Below are 16474 nucleotides of genomic sequence, written 5' to 3'. Positions count from 1 at the left end.
GGAAAGGCCATTTGAACACCAAAAAATAGGATGGGCAGATTTTGCCATTGTGTCCTGGTTTCCTCGTTTTGAGGAGGACCTTGAGGGCTGGCTCTGGCTCTGGGGTCAGGGTGTTGGGACCCTTCTCCCCTGAAAAGCCAGGCCGGGACTCTGCAACACCCTGCCCCCCGACCCCCCCCCCCCCCCCCCCCGGCCACAGCCACCCTCTCGGGTCCCAAGTCCCCGGAGCAGCGGCCCCAGCCTGGCTGACGTTCCCAAAGGCCACAATGAAGAGGTTGGTGCCATTTCATGAATTCCAGAGAGCAACTGGTTCTTACTGGGGAGCTCCCGCTCGCCAGCTGGTGGCTGTTCTCTGCGCAGAACAGAGGCAAAGGGAACCAGAAGAGAAGCACACGGTTTCCCAGCAGGGAGTGAGCCAGGGATGAAGATGTTACCACCGCTCTGGCCCACCAGATTCTCCTCTCTGCCACGGTTGTCGGTGTATTTTAGTTTTTAGACAAATTGAGTAAAAATCAGTCACCACTGAAATGGTGGTGTCTCGTACAAAGGGAGGCCGGGATTTGTCTCTCTCCGCAGAGCCCTCTTTGTCCTCCCTGCGATTCTCACACCTAGCTGAGCGTCCCAACGAAACCCCGGGCGAGCTTTCCAGAAGCACAGAGACCAAGATGCTAATTCTAGGTCCGGGTGGGGTAAAAAAAAAATCTGCAGGTGATTCCAGTGCCTCCCAGCCTTGAGGACAGGCACAGAGAGTTCTCGAGAATGTTCAGGCAGGCCTGGTGGGTGTGTGAATGAGGACACGGATGGGACTTTGTTTCTCTTTTATTTATTCATTCAGTCACATAATTGAGCACATCTCACTCCATCCCAGCCTGGAGGACACTGGGCTGGGGTTTATAGGTCTCCGACGTGCTGGGGGGGATGCGAATCACCTCCAGGTGGACGTGCTTTCTAGGCCCAGCGTTGCCAGGTGGAGCCCAGCACAGTTCTGGAAAGCCTTCCCGGGGCAGCTCCCCTGGGAAGGCCTGACTCAGGCCTCCTGCCCTCAGCCTGGCGCCGCCTCTCCCCACCACGGCCCCGGAGCCGGCGGGGGGAGGACGGTAGCACCGGCGGGGGGTGCTGGGCGTGGTGTGTCACTCATCCTTTTCTCTGGCTATCAAAGGTGCAGATAATTAATAAGAAGCTGGATCTTAGCAACGTCCAGTCCAAGTGTGGCTCAAAGGATAATATCAAACACGTGCCAGGAGGCGGCAGTGTGAGTACTTTCACACTTTCCCCGCACCCCACTGCCGTTTGTAAGAGGCAGCGTGGGTGTAGACGCTCGCGAGACATTGCAGAGAATAAACCATCCCCCGGTTCAGGGTCAGCCTGTGTCCCCGGTACCCGTGGCCCGGGCTCCCCACACTGTGCCCACTGTTCTGGGGGGCCTGGGCCGCCCCAGCACTGGTGCAGGCTGCCGGGGCGGTAAAGGGCAGATGACCCAGCCCCTCTCTGTCCCAGACCAGAGACCGGGTCCTTACCCTGTAACACCCCGGGGCGGGGGGCACCACCCACCATCCAGCACGGGTCCCTGGACGCCCCACAGCCTGCGGGAGGTTGGGCCAAAGGTGGTGGCACCCAAGTCTGGGCTCGGTCCCCTCCTCCCCTGTGACGGTGGCAGGTTCACCTTGACAGCCCCGGGGACAGCTGACCTGCTTGGGCTGACAAGTCGATGCAGCGTCTTCCTGTCCTGCCTCGGGCCACAAGACGTGCGTCTAGTCTCTGTTAATGTTTGCACCTCGCATTTGCAAGGGATGAGCAGGTCCCCAAGCCTGGGCCCCGGCTACAAACAGCCCCACCCCTGGCTGAGCCATCAGGTGTAAAAGAGCAGAAAAACGTGCCCCAGGGGACCCTGCCTGAGGCGGGCAGGCGTTGCCAGAAAAACACCGCTTTGCACCCTTTTAAGTTTGGCTTCCTCCAAATGTCCTGGGGGCACCGCAGTCCCCAGTGGGTGAGGGCCTGAGATCTGGGGCTGGCATCCTCACTGCTCACCCACCCAGTCAGTCAACTCTGCGGACCCCCTCCAGCCTCTCGGTGGCCACACACAGTAGGGGCATCCGGAGGAAGGGCACCCCTTCTCCCCGGCCCCCTCCCCTGCCTCTGGGTTGGCTGGCAGCCAACCTTTAAACCCATCTCAGTGGGAGGCCCAAGCCCCTTTGAGGTCCCCCCTCCCCGGGTGGGGGGACAGTTCCGAGAGCAGGTATCTCACTCTGGGCTGGTGGAGCCTGGGGGATGGTGGTAGCCCCTGGCCAGCTCTCTCTCCAGAACATACCCAGCCCGGGCCGCACCCCTGTGTCCAGCAAACCGCCCCCCCCACCCCGAGGTTTATTCTTGCAATGTGCCGCTGTCCCCACACTGAGCACCCGGACCCCGCCGCTGGTCCGGGACTAGCGTGTGCTTCCCACCGCTGCTGCATGACGCTTCAGTAACGCTTCCTCACCGGTGTCTGCTCCGTGTCCCCTCTCTGTCCCTGGTCCTTGCGCTCCGGTCCCATTGCTCCCAGAAGCCAAAGGATGGTGTGGGGACTGCCCACGCCCCTGGGCTCCAGGTGGCAGATTTGACTCCTGGATTGCTGGCGTTGCTGCAGACGTGGGCTCTGGCCCGGGGAGGAAGGCTCTCTGGTGTGACACGAGTCTGGTCAGCTGGTGGCGGGTGTGCGGGGACAGCCAAGGCTGTGGGGTCCAGGGGGCCGCAGACAGCAGACCGCTCCTCCGGGCGTGAGTTCTGGGGAGACTGTAGCTTCCCACAGCAGCTGGCCGTGCCCAGGACCTCAGGGGCCTTGCTGGGGGGCACCCCCTGTCTGACCTGCGCTCTCTGCCCGCCTGCGGCTCACCTGTAGGAGCTGGCAGAGAGCCCAGGACTTCTCAGGCTGGCCCTGAGCACTGGTTTGTGGTAAGGGCTTCACAGAAATCTCTTCTCCTGGTGGACGGTGGCTGGGGGGCTCCAAGCAGCTTCCTGTGTTCTGGGGGCGCTAGACGGCTGGCCCGGGCCCCCACCTCTGGCCGGCTGCCCTCCCTTCCCGAGCCTGGTGGTGACTTCCCAGCAGGCAGACCCCGCTCCTTGTCCATGTCGGGACCCTCCCCACCTCCTGGCTGGCTCTGGACTCCTCTCCCAGGCCTGGCCTCCTCCCTCTCTTGGCCTCCAGTCTGCCTGGCCTGGCCTCCTGCCCTCAAGCAGTCCTTTCCCTCTGCCCGTCCAGGTTCCTCTGCCTCCCTGCCCCCCTGTTCCCTGGTCCAGGCCGGGAGGAGCTCCTTCCCAGCCCCTCGGCACCCCGTGCAGCACGCGCCGTCTCCCAGACCTGACTCCCTCAGAATCGTTCCTTCCTCCCCGGGCTCACCCTCCCAGGTGTGGCTGCCACCCTGTGCCCCCCCCCAGCCTCACTCCACACACCCCACACAAGCCAGGGGCACCTGTCAGCCCCGCTCAACTCGCCATCAATAAATGGCAAATGCCAACACGATTTTCATTCACGAAAATAATTTGGAATCATTCCAGATGATTTAGACAGAAGTAGATCTTTTTTTTTTCTGGTTCTCTGGCTCCAGGCCATCTCTCACCTGGGTCACCCCAGGGGCAAAGAGTGGGAGGCAACTCCTCACTCCATGGTGACTGGCCTTTTGTACCCACAGGTGACCTCACACTGGTGGCTGCTGGCAGCTTTAGGAAGTGTCCATCAGTGACCATCCAGGGATCCCCCCTCCCCCGCCATGGCTATTGGGGGTGCTGTGGGCGTGTCCCCTCCAGGGAACTGTGCCTTGGGCTGGGACTGGTGGCTCACTCAGGGGCTGTCACCCCCTCTGGAGGGCAGGCCACATGCTGGGCCCTCAGCTGGTTCTGAGGAGCCCTGAGGCCTCCCCTACCTGTGTGTGTCCCAGCGGGTTGTTCTGTGCCGCCTGGCCATCTCCTATCGCTTTGCTCCCTGGGCTACAGAACCCAAATGTCCAGGACACTGTGTGCCCAGGTGCCGGCCAGCTCTGGGTCCTGCCTACTGACTGTCAACGCTCCCGCTTCGGTGCTGGGATTTGTGGGAGGCTGTCTTGGGAGCAAGCCCCCCCCACCGAGCCTGCTCTGCCCACTCCTCTCTGAGGCCCAGCCACCAGCAGACCCAGCCACCAGCAGACCCTTGCTTTTGCAACAAGATTTTCTTTTTTTTTTTTTTTAAGATTTTTTTTTTAATTTATTTGACAGAGAGATCACAAGTAGGCAGAGAGGTAGGCAGATAGAAATGGGGAAGCAGGCTCCCTGCTGAGCAGAGAACCCAACATGGGGCTCGATCCCAGGACCCTGAGATCATGACCTGAGCTGAAGGCAAAGGCTGAACCCTCTGAGCCACCCAGGCGCCCCTGCAACAAGATTTTCTAAATGTCACACACACGGATCGTGCAGATCCCTTCTGCTTTGTCCCCACTTACTGTGGTGTCTGTGTCACGTCAGGGAAGAGTGACTCTTTGAAACCAGCGGTGTGGGCTCTGCCCCGTGACAGAGGCTCCCTGTGTCCCCCTGAGGGACGAGGGCACTCCGGTCCCACTGTTATTTTGTGAAGACATGGCTCCTCCCGCGTGGGGCAGGGTTGGCAGAAGTCCGAAGATGCAGCTTCCCACCATGATGAGGGGTGTGTTCCTCGGGGCTCCAGGAAGCATGGTCCCAGCAGGGCCCGATCTGCCCGACTCAGCTGCTTCTCAGGGTGTGCTGCCCACAGTGAAATCATCCCGTTTTATTCTTTGTCTCTCGCTCATCGTCTCTCACTCCAGGTGCAGATAGTGTACAAGCCAGTGGACCTGAGCAAGGTGACCTCCAAGTGCGGCTCGTTAGGCAACATCCATCATAAGCCAGGTAGCCCCTGCAGAAGGCAGAAAGGTCGGGGATGGGGACAGGACCGGCTGTGGAGGGGGGGGGCTTCTCCTGAAGTGGCTGGGAGGGATGGAGGGGATGGGCTGGCCAGGGGGGCATTGGAAGTGGAACTTGCTGGGCCCCAGGAGGGGCGGCTGCCCTGTCTCGCTCCTGCACGGGGTGCTGTGCTGGCCAAGGCAACGCGAGGAGGGAGGGCAGAGGCTGGTCCTGAACCCCAGCTCGTGGTTCTCTGAACAGGTGCACATAGGGCCTCTGGAGCTGGGGGAGGGCCTGATCTGGCTCCCGGAGGGTGGCTTGTTTGGTCCCCAGCCCACGTGGGGGGCCACTTCACCAGCCATTGCCATGCTCCCGCTGTGACTCTGTTTCAACAGAAAGTACTGTTGGGGCTCTGCCATGCTTGCCTTTCTCCTCCCCGTCCCACACCATGTAGAAGCCAGAGTTAGTAGCCGTAGATCTCTCTGCGATGGTGGGACTGTTCTAGACCTGCTCTGTCCTGTATGGTAGCCACCAACCACGTGTGGCTGTTGAGCCCTGGAAACGTGGCTAGTGCATTTGACGAAATGAACAATTTTTTAAAATTAAAATATAAGTAGCTACACGTGGCCGATGGCTATCATCTTGCCCAGCGCTGATGTAGACTCTAACTCCTGCCTGGGAGTCCAGAGTGAGGGCTTCTGCCTTAAGCCCGATTCAGAGGGGCATCATTGCTTGAAGCGTTCCCATGGGGAGGGAAGGCCGGCAGACACGTGGTCTGGACTGTGTCGCATCGGTTTCTGGCTTCCCTGGGACATGCCGTGGGGGTTTCGTCTCTCCTGCTGAAACCCATTCCTCGCCTGGGGCCACCATCCTCCCATGCTGGGAGCAGCTTTCTCAAGTGGCTTTATCCTTTCTCCAGAAAGGAATGGCATTCGTCACTTCCCCAGGCCGTGTCCCCCATGCTTGGGCTCAGCCCTGAGCATCTGAGGAAAGAGAAGGGTCCGGGCCCTGGTTCGGTTAGAATGCATTTCGCCATTTAGTTTCATTCAGAGCTTGTGCCTTTCGGGACGTTGGCATAGAAAGACTTCACTCTCTGCAAGCTCAGAGTCCGGAACTGTTCCTCCCGGACTAAGCTGTCCGTGACCTGTGCGGTAACAAAGGAGGAAGCGTTTGTTGAGCGAATATTGGATGCCCATCGTGATGAGAGAAATGCAGCAAGCTGTCCTCAGGCCCTTTGGAAGGGCTTACCTGGGCCCCAAGCACCTTCTAAATGAAGGGTAGTCCTACCCCCTCGGAGAGGCGGGCGTCTCCCCAGCATCACGAGCTCTGCCCTCCTTCAAGGCGCCGTGCCCCATGTGCCTTGTTTCAGGAGGCGGCCAGGTGGAAGTCAAGTCGGAGAAGCTGGACTTCAAGGACAGAGTCCAGTCGAAGATTGGGTCCCTGGACAACATTACCCATGTCCCTGGCGGAGGGAATAAAAAGGTAAGCGGGCAGGGCAGGGAGGAGGCTGCACCTGGATATGGCCGTGAACGCTTTCGCAGCCTGGTCCTGTTCTCCAGAGGAGGAAAGCCGAGGGGCCTGTCTTGGCTTGATGGGGATTCTCAGCAGGACCGTGATTGCCAGATTTGATGTCCCCCCGCCCTCCCCCCAGACTCTGATGGGTCTCAGGGGCCACCTGGGCACCTGGAGTTTCGAAAGCTCCCAGGGGATTTGTCCGTGCCCTTGAAGGTGAGAGCCGCTGTGCTCGGTGACAGCAGTCGGCCGGTGGCTGGCAAGCATCCGCGCAAGGAGGCAGCGGCCCCAGAGCCCGCCCCAGCGCACCACAAACAAGTCATAACCTAATTTTCTAAATGGGTCACTAGGCAGCTAGAGCAAAACAATGCTGCTGAAATCCAGGTTCCTGCAGAGCACCTGCCTGTCTGGCACAGAAACGTCCGCGGGGAGGCTGCTGGCCCGAGATCTCGGCGATCCCCGCAGTTTCTCGAGTCTCGGGGACTCACTGTGTGAGCACGGGGGAGGGGGACACGAGGATGCGTGTGGCCCTGAGCAGGCTTCTGCTGGGGGCGTCACAGGATATGGGCTCGTGGCTGCCCTTTTCCTCTTTTGCAGAAATGCAGCCAAAACGCCCTCTGGGGTGTTCCCACGCATGCCTGCCTTGAAGTTCTGGAAACGGCTCTTCTACCAGTTTATAGCGCCTCCCAGCACTGACAGAGCTGTGGGGGGAGGAGATGGGGGGGGTTCCAGAATGGGCACAGACTCTGAGACCTAGCCCAGCATTGAGAAAGTGTGCTGCCCAAGGTGGCCTGGCTGGTTGGACATGGCAGCCGGCACAGCACGCTGGGCTGGGTGGCAGCCGGGAATCGGCTGGGCCAATCGCCCCCCACCCCCGCCCCTCATCCCCCGTGCCTCCTGGGTCAGCACCGGGCCTTCTCGATAGACACACCCCATGTTGTGTCTGAGGGGAAGGCCCAATGGTACAGTTTTGTAGAAGCACCTCCTGGGATGGTCTTAAAGCAGAGGCTGCAAACTCAGGCCTGCCCCTCCCTGGGTTAAGGCCTTGGTGACTCCCTGGCTGAGGGAAGGTCTCTGCCCACCCCTGGAAGTTTCTTTGTCCTGAGCAAAGCTCTGGGCTTGACTCTGCTTGGAGGTGTGACCCCCTGGGCAGGATGGGCGAGGGCTCTGCACGCATTTCTCCATCAGCAAAATGGACAGAAATAGCCACATCCCAGGGTGGTGGGGAGACCCAGATGAGACCATGTTCTGGAAGGTTCCGGGTACTTGTAGCCATCTAAGAATGTGAGTCCGAGTCAGGCCTGAGTGTGAACTTCTGTTTTAACTCACCTTTGTGCAGTCTCAGAAGGGTGGGCCTGGCCCACCACCCAGAAGACACTGTCCTAATCCCAGAGTGTCCCCTCGTACTCAGTCCCTCACTTCCTGATGTGATGAGCAAAACTGCTAACAAGCAGTGGAACACAGGGCCCCTGACACCTGAGCCCCTTCCAGTTTGGGAGATTTGGGGACATTCCCAGGACCCTATCGCTTTTTTCTCCAAGACTCTACCATTAATGCTCTTATTAAAGGTTATGTCCCAACAGCCTTTCAAATACCGTGATAGGGAAGGGCTGTTTTTGCAAAGCACTGCACCAAAATGGACAAGATACCCGTAGAGCTTAAATGGGAGCCTGGCTTTTTGTTAAACCCACATTCACACCCTGTACAACGGGGGCTCTTCACCCCCGGGGCCGTGGACTCCTGAAATCGTGCGGAGGAATTGTGGGTGGGCAAGCACATGCCTGCCCGCGTATACATTTTCCTGGCTTCACCAAATGGACAACGGTCCCAGGGCCCAGAAGAGCAGGGAATTCCTGTGTCCACCACGTCAGGACTCATCAGGGATGATTATGAACTGCTCATGTCTCTAGCAGATGCTTTGAGTGTCCCGGGTCTCCTGCGGAGCAAAGACCTCTGGGCCTCTGGCTATGTTCTGTTTCTGTACCTGACAAAGAACTTCATCACGCCAGGATTTCTAGCCCACCTGCCGGTGCTGCCCACAGCTGCTGCCACCTCCAACACACCCACCCCACCCCCATCAGCGGCGGTGGGGAGGAATGTGTGTGGCGCGTGGCTGGCCAGCAGTGACTCTGGTGGTGTCCCTTGCTCATCTCTGGCTTCTTCATGTTTTTTGTTTGTTTTTTTAAGATTGTATTTATTTATTTGAGAGAGAGCACAAGCAGGGGGTAGGGGGAGAGGGAGAAGCAGATCCCCCTGCTGAGGAGGGAGCCCGATGTGGGGCTCGATCCCAGGACTCTGGGTTCATGACCTGAGCCCAAAGCAGGCGGACTCTCAACCGACTGAGCCACCCAGGCGCCCCCTCCTTCATGCTCTCATTTGCAGCTTGTTAGTATCTATTAAAATCAAATGCACGTGGCTTTGGACCTTCCAGCCATTCTGCTCCTAGGAGGCATCTCCCCGTGTGTGAAATGCCGTGCACAGGCCAGTACTCGGACAAGCGTTGTGATCAGCAAGCACGCGGGAACAGTGCGAAAACCCGCGCTCAGGGGAGCAGGTGCATTTTCGTAGAAGGCAGTAGAATAATCCACGGGACAAGCATCGGGGAAGCCAGGGGCCGATAATGGAAGTCCTTAGGCCAAGAGACTGAAGCGTAAAGCATGTGATATCGTCACTATGTGTATTAAATACACAGACACACATCTCTATATCACGTTTGTGCATGTGTGGGAATTTCTGGAAGGACACACAAGACACGAACGACGGTCATTGCGTCTGGAGAAGGGAAGCGCATGGCCGGCAGGCAGGTGACGCGGGAGCCGTGTGCAGGTGTCCCCCTCTGGAAAGGAGATCACACAGCCCCCGCCGCCACCACGGCTCCCTTCCCCCTCCTCAGCCCGTAGGCAGGCCCGGGCTTGCCCCCCTTTCCGGGGCTTCGCTCACCCTCCCTCACCTCATCTCTTGCAGATCGAAACCCACAAGCTGACCTTCCGCGAGAATGCCAAAGCCAAGACCGACCACGGGGCGGAGATCGTGTACAAGTCGCCCGTGGTGTCCGGGGACACATCTCCGCGGCACCTGAGCAACGTGTCCTCCACGGGCAGCATCGACATGGTAGACTCGCCCCAGCTCGCCACGCTAGCCGACGAAGTGTCCGCCTCCCTGGCCAAGCAGGGTTTGTGATCAGGCCCCCGGGGCGGTCAATAATCGTGGAGAGAAGAGAGTGTGGAAAAAAAAAGAATAATGATCTGGCCCTTCGCCCTCTGCCCTCCCCCAGCTGCTCCTCACAGACCGGTTAATCGGTTAAGCACTTAACCTGCTTTTGTCACTCAGCTCTGGCTCGGGACTTCAAAATCAGTGACGGGAAAAAGAGCAAATTTCATCTTTCCAAATTGGTGGGTGGGCTCATAATAATAAAATATTTTTAAAAACATTTAAAAAGATGGCCACACCCAACATTTCCTTGGGCAATTCCTTTTGATTCTTTTTTTTTCCCCTCTGAGTAGAAGAGGGTGGAGAGGCTCCGTAAGCTGCTTCTGGGGCATCTCAAGGGACTGGGGCGCCCCTCTCTGCCCCATCCTGGGGGTGTCACAGAGGCAGCGGCAGCAACAAAGGATTTGAAACCTGGTTCCGTGTTGGAGCTGTGGACAATGTCAGCCTTGTAGCGGGGGAGGGGAGGGAAGGGGAGCCCTGGGAGAGCCTGGGTGGGGGGAGGGAGAGGGCAACAGGGAGAGCATGGGAGGGGGTGACAGGGGCTTGGTGGGGAGGAGCCGCTGCCCTCGGCCAGAAAGGGCAGCAGGAAGGGCAAACTGCAAACTTGGACCAAGTGGCCTCCTGTGCTTGGTGGCCCCGGGTCTGCTGCGGGTCAATGTGCCACCCTCTGGAGAAAGGCTCCGGTTCTTCCCCTATACCACGAAGGGACGGTGGTGGGAGGAGGTGGCCGTTTGGCGGGAGGGTGGCAACTCGCGGATCACTTCCTCGAAGACTGACCTTGATGTCCCCAGTGCTGGCCTCTTTCTCCCTCCCTGCAGGGTGGGGGTCCTGAGCTGAGGGGCTCCCCTTGGCCCCACGGAAACCCTGTTTTATTGAGTTCTGAAGGTTGGAACTGCAGCCACGATTTTGGCCACCTCACCGATCTGGGACTTCAGGGCTAACCGGTTCTCTTTGTAAGGACTCGTGCCTCCTGGGGGCATCCGCCTGCTCCCCAGCCTGGGCCTCTGGCATCTCTGGGTGTGCGGGGCTCCGGCGGGTGGGTCCTGAGCCTCCTGTCCCTCCCACGGCCACTGCAGCCACCTGTCTCCCCCACTCCCCACTGCCCGCCATGCCCGTGTGTCTGCTGTGCGGAGCCCAGTCACTGCCTGTCCCCTTCATCGTGTCACAATGTCCCGAGTCCCCAGCCTCACCACGCCCCTTCTCAGCAATGGACGTTGTTCAGATGCGGGAGGCACCTGCTCTCATCTGAGGGGTGTGAGTGAGTGAAGGCAAAGCCCAGGCACACGGTGAGACCGAGGTCTCTTGGTTTAAGCTCTGCTCACCAACTGGTGTGTCCCCCACGAACCCGATGACCTTCCTCAGTTCCTTATCCCCCACCTCTCCTCACAGACGTGAGCCCAGGTGGGCTCAGGGAGGACCCGGGATGTTTTTGCCTTGTTTACTTGGAGAGCCTTTTCCTCCATGAGGGTCTGGCCCCCCTCCTGAGCTGAGCTGGCAGCAAGCCGGCTGTCCCAGTTCCAGAGGTGGCACCAGGACAGGCAGGTGAGGCCCCCTGGGCAGGACCACACCACACACACACACCCCCGCCCACTTCCACCCAAGCTCACGACTGCCAGCCTCTGAGAGAGCCCCGCCACCGCCCGACCCCCGTGCGGACCCCCGGAAGGGGAGCACGCCCCCTCGGAAACGGTCTGTCCCCCCAGCCCAGCTGGAAGCAGTGCCGACCGTCTGTCCTGCCGGAGCAGCTGAACATATACATAGACGTCGCCTTTCCCTCCCCGTCTGCATCCTGTCGCCTTGTAGTCGGATCTGTTTATGCTCGGATTCACAGAGTGACTATGATCATGAAAAGGAAAAAAAAAAAAGGACGCATGTATCTTGAAATGCTTGTGAAGAGGTTTCTACCCCACCCCGTGGGGGTCCTAGATGTCTCCCCTCCTACACACACACTGGGGCCCGGCTCCAGGGGACCAGTGTGTTTCTACCCTGCTGAGGCCTCCTGATTGGAAAGGCTTTCACAGCCTCTGGGACCCACACAAGACCAGATTGTGACATCCGAGGACCCTCAGCTTCAAGGAAGGCCTGGAGCACAGCTACGGCGCCCCCTCGCAGCCCCTGCCGGGGTTTCCCTCTGTCAGGGCGGAGAGCGGCGGATCTCCAGGCTGGCCTGGTTTGCAGCAGGAAGGTGGCCCTCTCTGGTCCCAGCCAGAAGCCCCCAGCAACCCTGAGGGGATCTCGGGATCCAGTACCAGCCGGGGAGAGGCCCGCAGCCCCTCCTCAGCCCGGAGTCCTGGGGCAGGCAGCCCGGGTCTCCCCACTGCATCCCCACAGCCACGGCAGGGATTGCGCCCACCCTGGAGCAGTCCTGGGAGCCTGAGTCGCCCGACTGCAGAGGGGGGACCTGGCCCGAAGTCTCGGTGGGAGCCCCGCTCGCCCGGCACAGGGAAAGGGAACCGCCTTTGTAGAAAATCGCTTTAGAGAAATTCAGCAACCTCGGGCCCAGTCTCAGGCAGCCCTGGGGGCTGGGGGAGTGAAGGGCCGCCTCTCCAGGGCCCAGGGCTTCGTTTGCAACCAGGTTTCCGTGCAAGGAATCATCTGGACCCGGAACTGACCACTGTGAGGCTCTCCATCGCTCTGAGTCCCAGCTGTCCTTAGAAGGGTCCTGAGGAAGAGAAGGGAAATGCGGTTCAGAGTTGGTAGCTCTTAGACACACGGCCCCTCCTTGTGGCCACGGCCTCCGGCCGCCCATGCTGCAGTTGCTGAGCCTGCTCTGATACCTTATTCCTAGGGCCTTGCTCACAGGGCCCTCAGTCTCCCTGGTGGGATGGACTACTGGGGACGGCCTAGACAGCACGGTTTAGGGTGATCGGGCCAGTGCTGGCCGGGAGACTGCGAAGGGATGCTGGCTTGTGACCTTGAATGAGGACAATCCACCCCACCCCAATCCACCCCTGCTTCAGGGCTGGGCACTCTGCCACCCTCATTGCCCCCACCTCCACGGTCAGTGTCCCTTAGGTGGGCTAGACAGGCTGTGCTGTACGCCTGGTCCCTTTGAGCCCTCCACTCACTTATCAGTAGTTCCATTTAAATTGACTTCAATGCGGAGACTGTATCCTGTTTGCTTGTCGTGCTTCTGGGGGGAGGGGGGAGGAGCCTGTAAGATAGTTACCAAGGGCAGAGGGAAGTCTTGGAGGGTAGCAGTTCAACCGCCTTGTAACCCTTTCCTTCAGATCACCCACGGTTTGCTAGAGGTCCCTGGGGTTTCACCTCTCCCCTGCCAGGTTTCCCCGAGTGCAGCAGGCGGCCGGCTCGCGCCGTCTCCCGCCCAGCCCAGTGCAGGCAGCAAGGCTCACGGAGGAGCCTGGATATACAACTGCCCTCTCATGGGGCCCCTAGGCCCCCAGCCCTGCCTCCCAGACCCTGGCATCCTTCCATCTAAGCCACTGGCACCTCCGTGCCACCTTTCCCGCCAGCTCTGGCCGCGCAGCCTGTCCTCCTGGCAGCTGCAAGTGTTCCTCCTTCACCCTCTTCTATCTTGTCCCCAAGTAGACCCAACAAGGTGGGGACGAAGGTGGAGGTGGAGGTGGTCAGCTTGTCCCATCTACCGGCTTGTGGCTTTGAGACTTCTGGTTTCTCTTCAGCTTCGAAAAGGGTTACCCTGGGCACTGGCCTGGAGTCACCCCTCCTAATGGACTTTGCCCTGTGAATTTGCAGTGTTGGGCAGGACAATTTCTGGCACTTGCAAGTCCCACAATTTCTTCGGTAATTTTGAGGGTGGGGGGAGGGACATGAAACCATCTTAGCTTAGCTTCCTGTCTGTGAATGTCCCTATGGTGTACTGTGTGTTTTAACAAATGATTTACACTGATTGTTGCTGTAAAAGTGAATTTGGAAATAAAGTTATTACTGATTAAATAAGGTCTCCGTGTGTGGATTCAAATAAGAAAATAATTGAGGATGTAGGATTTGCAAGTCTTTTCCCAACCCGAGGACATGGCTCTGAACAGGGAATGTCAAGGTTGCTAAAACCTGGACATCAGAATTTGACAGCTCTCTAGCCCGGGCCCAGGAGATGCAAGAAGAGTTCTCAGACTTGTTCATTCTGCGCTGACTCTGACTGCGGCTCGCAAACCACCCCGGTCCAACTCACAAGGGCAGCACCGCCCCTGGGGCTGAGCTCAAGAGGCTGCGCTCAGAGTCGGCCAGACCCATGCCAGCATACTGCCACCACACGAGGCGGGGGTAGTGGGGGAGATCGGTTTTGGTCCCTAGGCCGGCCAGTCGTCCAACTGAATCTGCCTTCCTCTTTCCTTTGGATCCTTACTTAGATGGGGGATGAGGTCTCCTACGTCAGGACAGGACCACCACGTAGCCAACAAAGGAAACAAAAACCGAAAACCATAACCCACTGAATTATTTAGTAATCAGGTCAAGGTGCTAACAAGGAACACTTAGATCTTCATACAAAGTTGCAAAAGACTCCCCGCACCGTCCTTGTTGGAGCCCCTGTGGGCAGAAGCTCCCACAGAAGCGACAGGGCAGCTAGAGAGAAATGCCACCTCCAGACTCAGGGGCTTCTCTGCCAGGACAGGGGGCTTCCCTGGTGGCATCGACTGGACTGCCATCAGAAGGAAGAAAAGAGACTTATTGGTCTTACACAAAGAGAATCCAGCACTGAGCCGCCTCAGAAAAATGATGTTACAAAGTATATATACATTCTCACTGACCCCAACCTTGGGGTGGGGGAAACCAACAAAAAAACCAAACTGAGAGGTGGTATCTCCCTTAAGAGTTTAACAATTTAGAATAGATATGAAATGTCATACTGCTGGTCTCACTAGAGAAAGGCAATGACCAAACGATCAATCACTTACATCCAACAAAAAGATTATCTACGGAGATCCCCTGTCCTCTGGGCCCCCTCACCCCCCCCAACATCCTTTTCCTAGTGACCATCAGGTGACCCCACGAGGTGCCCAGAGACAGAATGGAGACTCCCCAAGAACTGCTCAGCAGAGCAGGGACCCAGGCTGCCACCATGGCCATGCAGAGCCGGTCCGATGTCAAGAAAGGCCTGGCAACACAACATTCTGTAACTTTTTTTTTATTATTTTTTTTTTCAATTTTTCCTTCCTTTTTTTTTTTTTTAAGCACTAGTCTGTGCTTTGCGAACAGAATCAAGACATTAACAAAGATCAGCTTCTCTGAAGAAAAGCATTTCTATAGAACAAAGACAGCTACATGTTTCGCTGCCAATACACAGCTCAAAGCAGGAAAAGAAAATATTTACAAAATACAAGGTTTTTTTTTCCATTTTTGTTTTTGTTTTTTTTTTTTAACAATGCTAAAAGGGTTATTCAGAATTTTCAACCTTATAAATAGAAGAAGCACTTTATGCGTAGGGAGATGGTGCGTTATTGTTTTTTTAAAGAAACAATGACAAACCCTTTAACTTGCAAACAGAATCAAAAAAAAAATCACTAATGTTGAAAATTGTGAAAAAACCCCAACCATTAAGCAGTTTGTCTACTATTTTTATACGATTACAAAATGGCAACAACAAAAAGAATAAAAATAAAAATAAAGAAGTCCTTATTGCCCCCCCCTTTTGGTGATGTGGTCATACATGAGACAGGCACGAGGTTAACCAAGGGGGGTGGTGAGGGAGTGACGGGAACCACAGCGAGGACCAGACAACGTTCCACAGGCAAGGGGAGCGTGAAGAGGAAAAGGTCTAACTGACACAGACAGGGAACCGGATCTGAAGGAAACGGAACTAAATGCATCTGTGACAACAGAATCATACAGGGAAGATGGCTGCTCGTGTCCCTGACCCCCCAGTTTGCAGAGGAGTGGGAATGAAGTTAAGTAGCCCTAACCCTACCTTCACAGACAAGGACAGGTGGTAAAAACGTCCCGAGTGGAAGGACTGGTGCGTACAGGTGTGTGGATGGTGTTGGGGAGCAGACGACAGGGCACGAGGGGCAGGACGGGGACCTGAGCAGCCGCAGCTAGGTCACTGCAGTTAAGGAGTCAAAACAGAGATGACCAAATGCAGAGGAAACCCTAACTAGGTCTCCCAAGATCTGGATGACAAGGGGAAGCCATTCTGTTGACTGAGAGCTCGGTGAGAACAGGTGGCAATTATGGCCAAGAGGCTCTGGTGGGGGTGCTCTAGCACAGATGGCCAAGGGGGACCCAGCCAGGAGGGCCAGCGCAGGGCCAGGCCACCATCGATGGCAGGGGAGGGAAGAGGGCGGGGCCCAGAGCAAACTGTTCTCCCCTCCCCAACCCCCTCCGCCCACCTGGCCGGTGCACCCTGCCGACAGGTGCAAGGAGAGGGGTGATCATCTAGCATCGCTAAGTCCAGTGATTCAACAGTGCAGAGGACGTGCCAGGACCAGGCCAGCAGGGTCTTATCCTGAACTTCTGTTTGCCAATTGGAGGAAGTGCTCAGGTGTGTGACAACAAAACATGGAAACCAAAACCAAAACAAAACAAAAATCAAAACAAAAAATACCAAAGTAGAATCTAAATTCCTTAAATTCACTAAAAACTGTGAAAATTTCCGGCATATGATGTTTGAATATCAAACGCAGAGATTTCTGAAGCTTTAATGCCAATAGTTAGTGAGTCTGTTTAGATTCTTGTCTCCCGCTCATCTGTGAGTTGGACGCTGAGCTGTGACCGTTGTTGCCAAATGCCGACTCTTGATGGGGACAGCAGGAGGTGAGGTGGGGGCCACCTCTGCCTCTCGGCCAGTCTTGCTGCCCGAGGTGCGCCGAGTGCAGCGGGCTGCCCGTTCCTGCGCGTCCAGCTGGTCCTCGCACTCCGCCTGGGGGCTGTAGGCCAACGGGAAGGTCCGCCGTTCCCACGGCTGGACGGACTG

At 57.5% G+C, this 16474-nt stretch overlaps 2 protein-coding genes across 5 annotated transcripts in view; one reads left to right on the top strand and one right to left on the bottom strand.

Annotated features, from left to right (window-relative positions):
• LOC111158157 (microtubule associated protein tau) overlaps window positions 1-13321 on the top strand; it is a 98100-nt gene extending 84779 nt beyond the window's left edge. Inside the window, exons 13-16 of the mRNA XM_022520045.1 lie at window positions 1160-1252; window positions 4788-4869; window positions 6233-6345; window positions 9340-13321. Of these exons, the coding sequence (XP_022375753.1) occupies window positions 1160-1252; window positions 4788-4869; window positions 6233-6345; window positions 9340-9555 (504 nt within the window). The 3' untranslated portion in view covers window positions 9556-13321. The remainder of the gene's footprint in view (window positions 1-1159; window positions 1253-4787; window positions 4870-6232; window positions 6346-9339) is intronic.
• A 1352-nt stretch (window positions 13322-14673) lies between these two features.
• LOC111158065 (KAT8 regulatory NSL complex subunit 1) overlaps window positions 14674-16474 on the bottom strand; it is a 180705-nt gene continuing 178904 nt past the window's right edge. For all 4 annotated transcript variants that reach the window (XM_022519871.1, XM_022519870.1, XM_022519869.1 and 1 more), the window contains one exon: window positions 14674-16471. In XM_022519871.1, the coding sequence (XP_022375579.1) occupies window positions 16244-16471 (228 nt within the window). In that variant the 3' untranslated portion in view covers window positions 14674-16243. The remainder of the gene's footprint in view (window positions 16472-16474) is intronic.

This window comes from Enhydra lutris, unplaced genomic scaffold, assembly GCF_002288905.1.
Source record: "Enhydra lutris kenyoni isolate GAN:26980312 unplaced genomic scaffold, ASM228890v2 scaffoldscaffold57, whole genome shotgun sequence".
Taxonomy (NCBI): Eukaryota; Metazoa; Chordata; class Mammalia; order Carnivora; family Mustelidae; genus Enhydra; species Enhydra lutris.
This window is presented reverse-complemented; position numbering and strand designations above follow the sequence as displayed.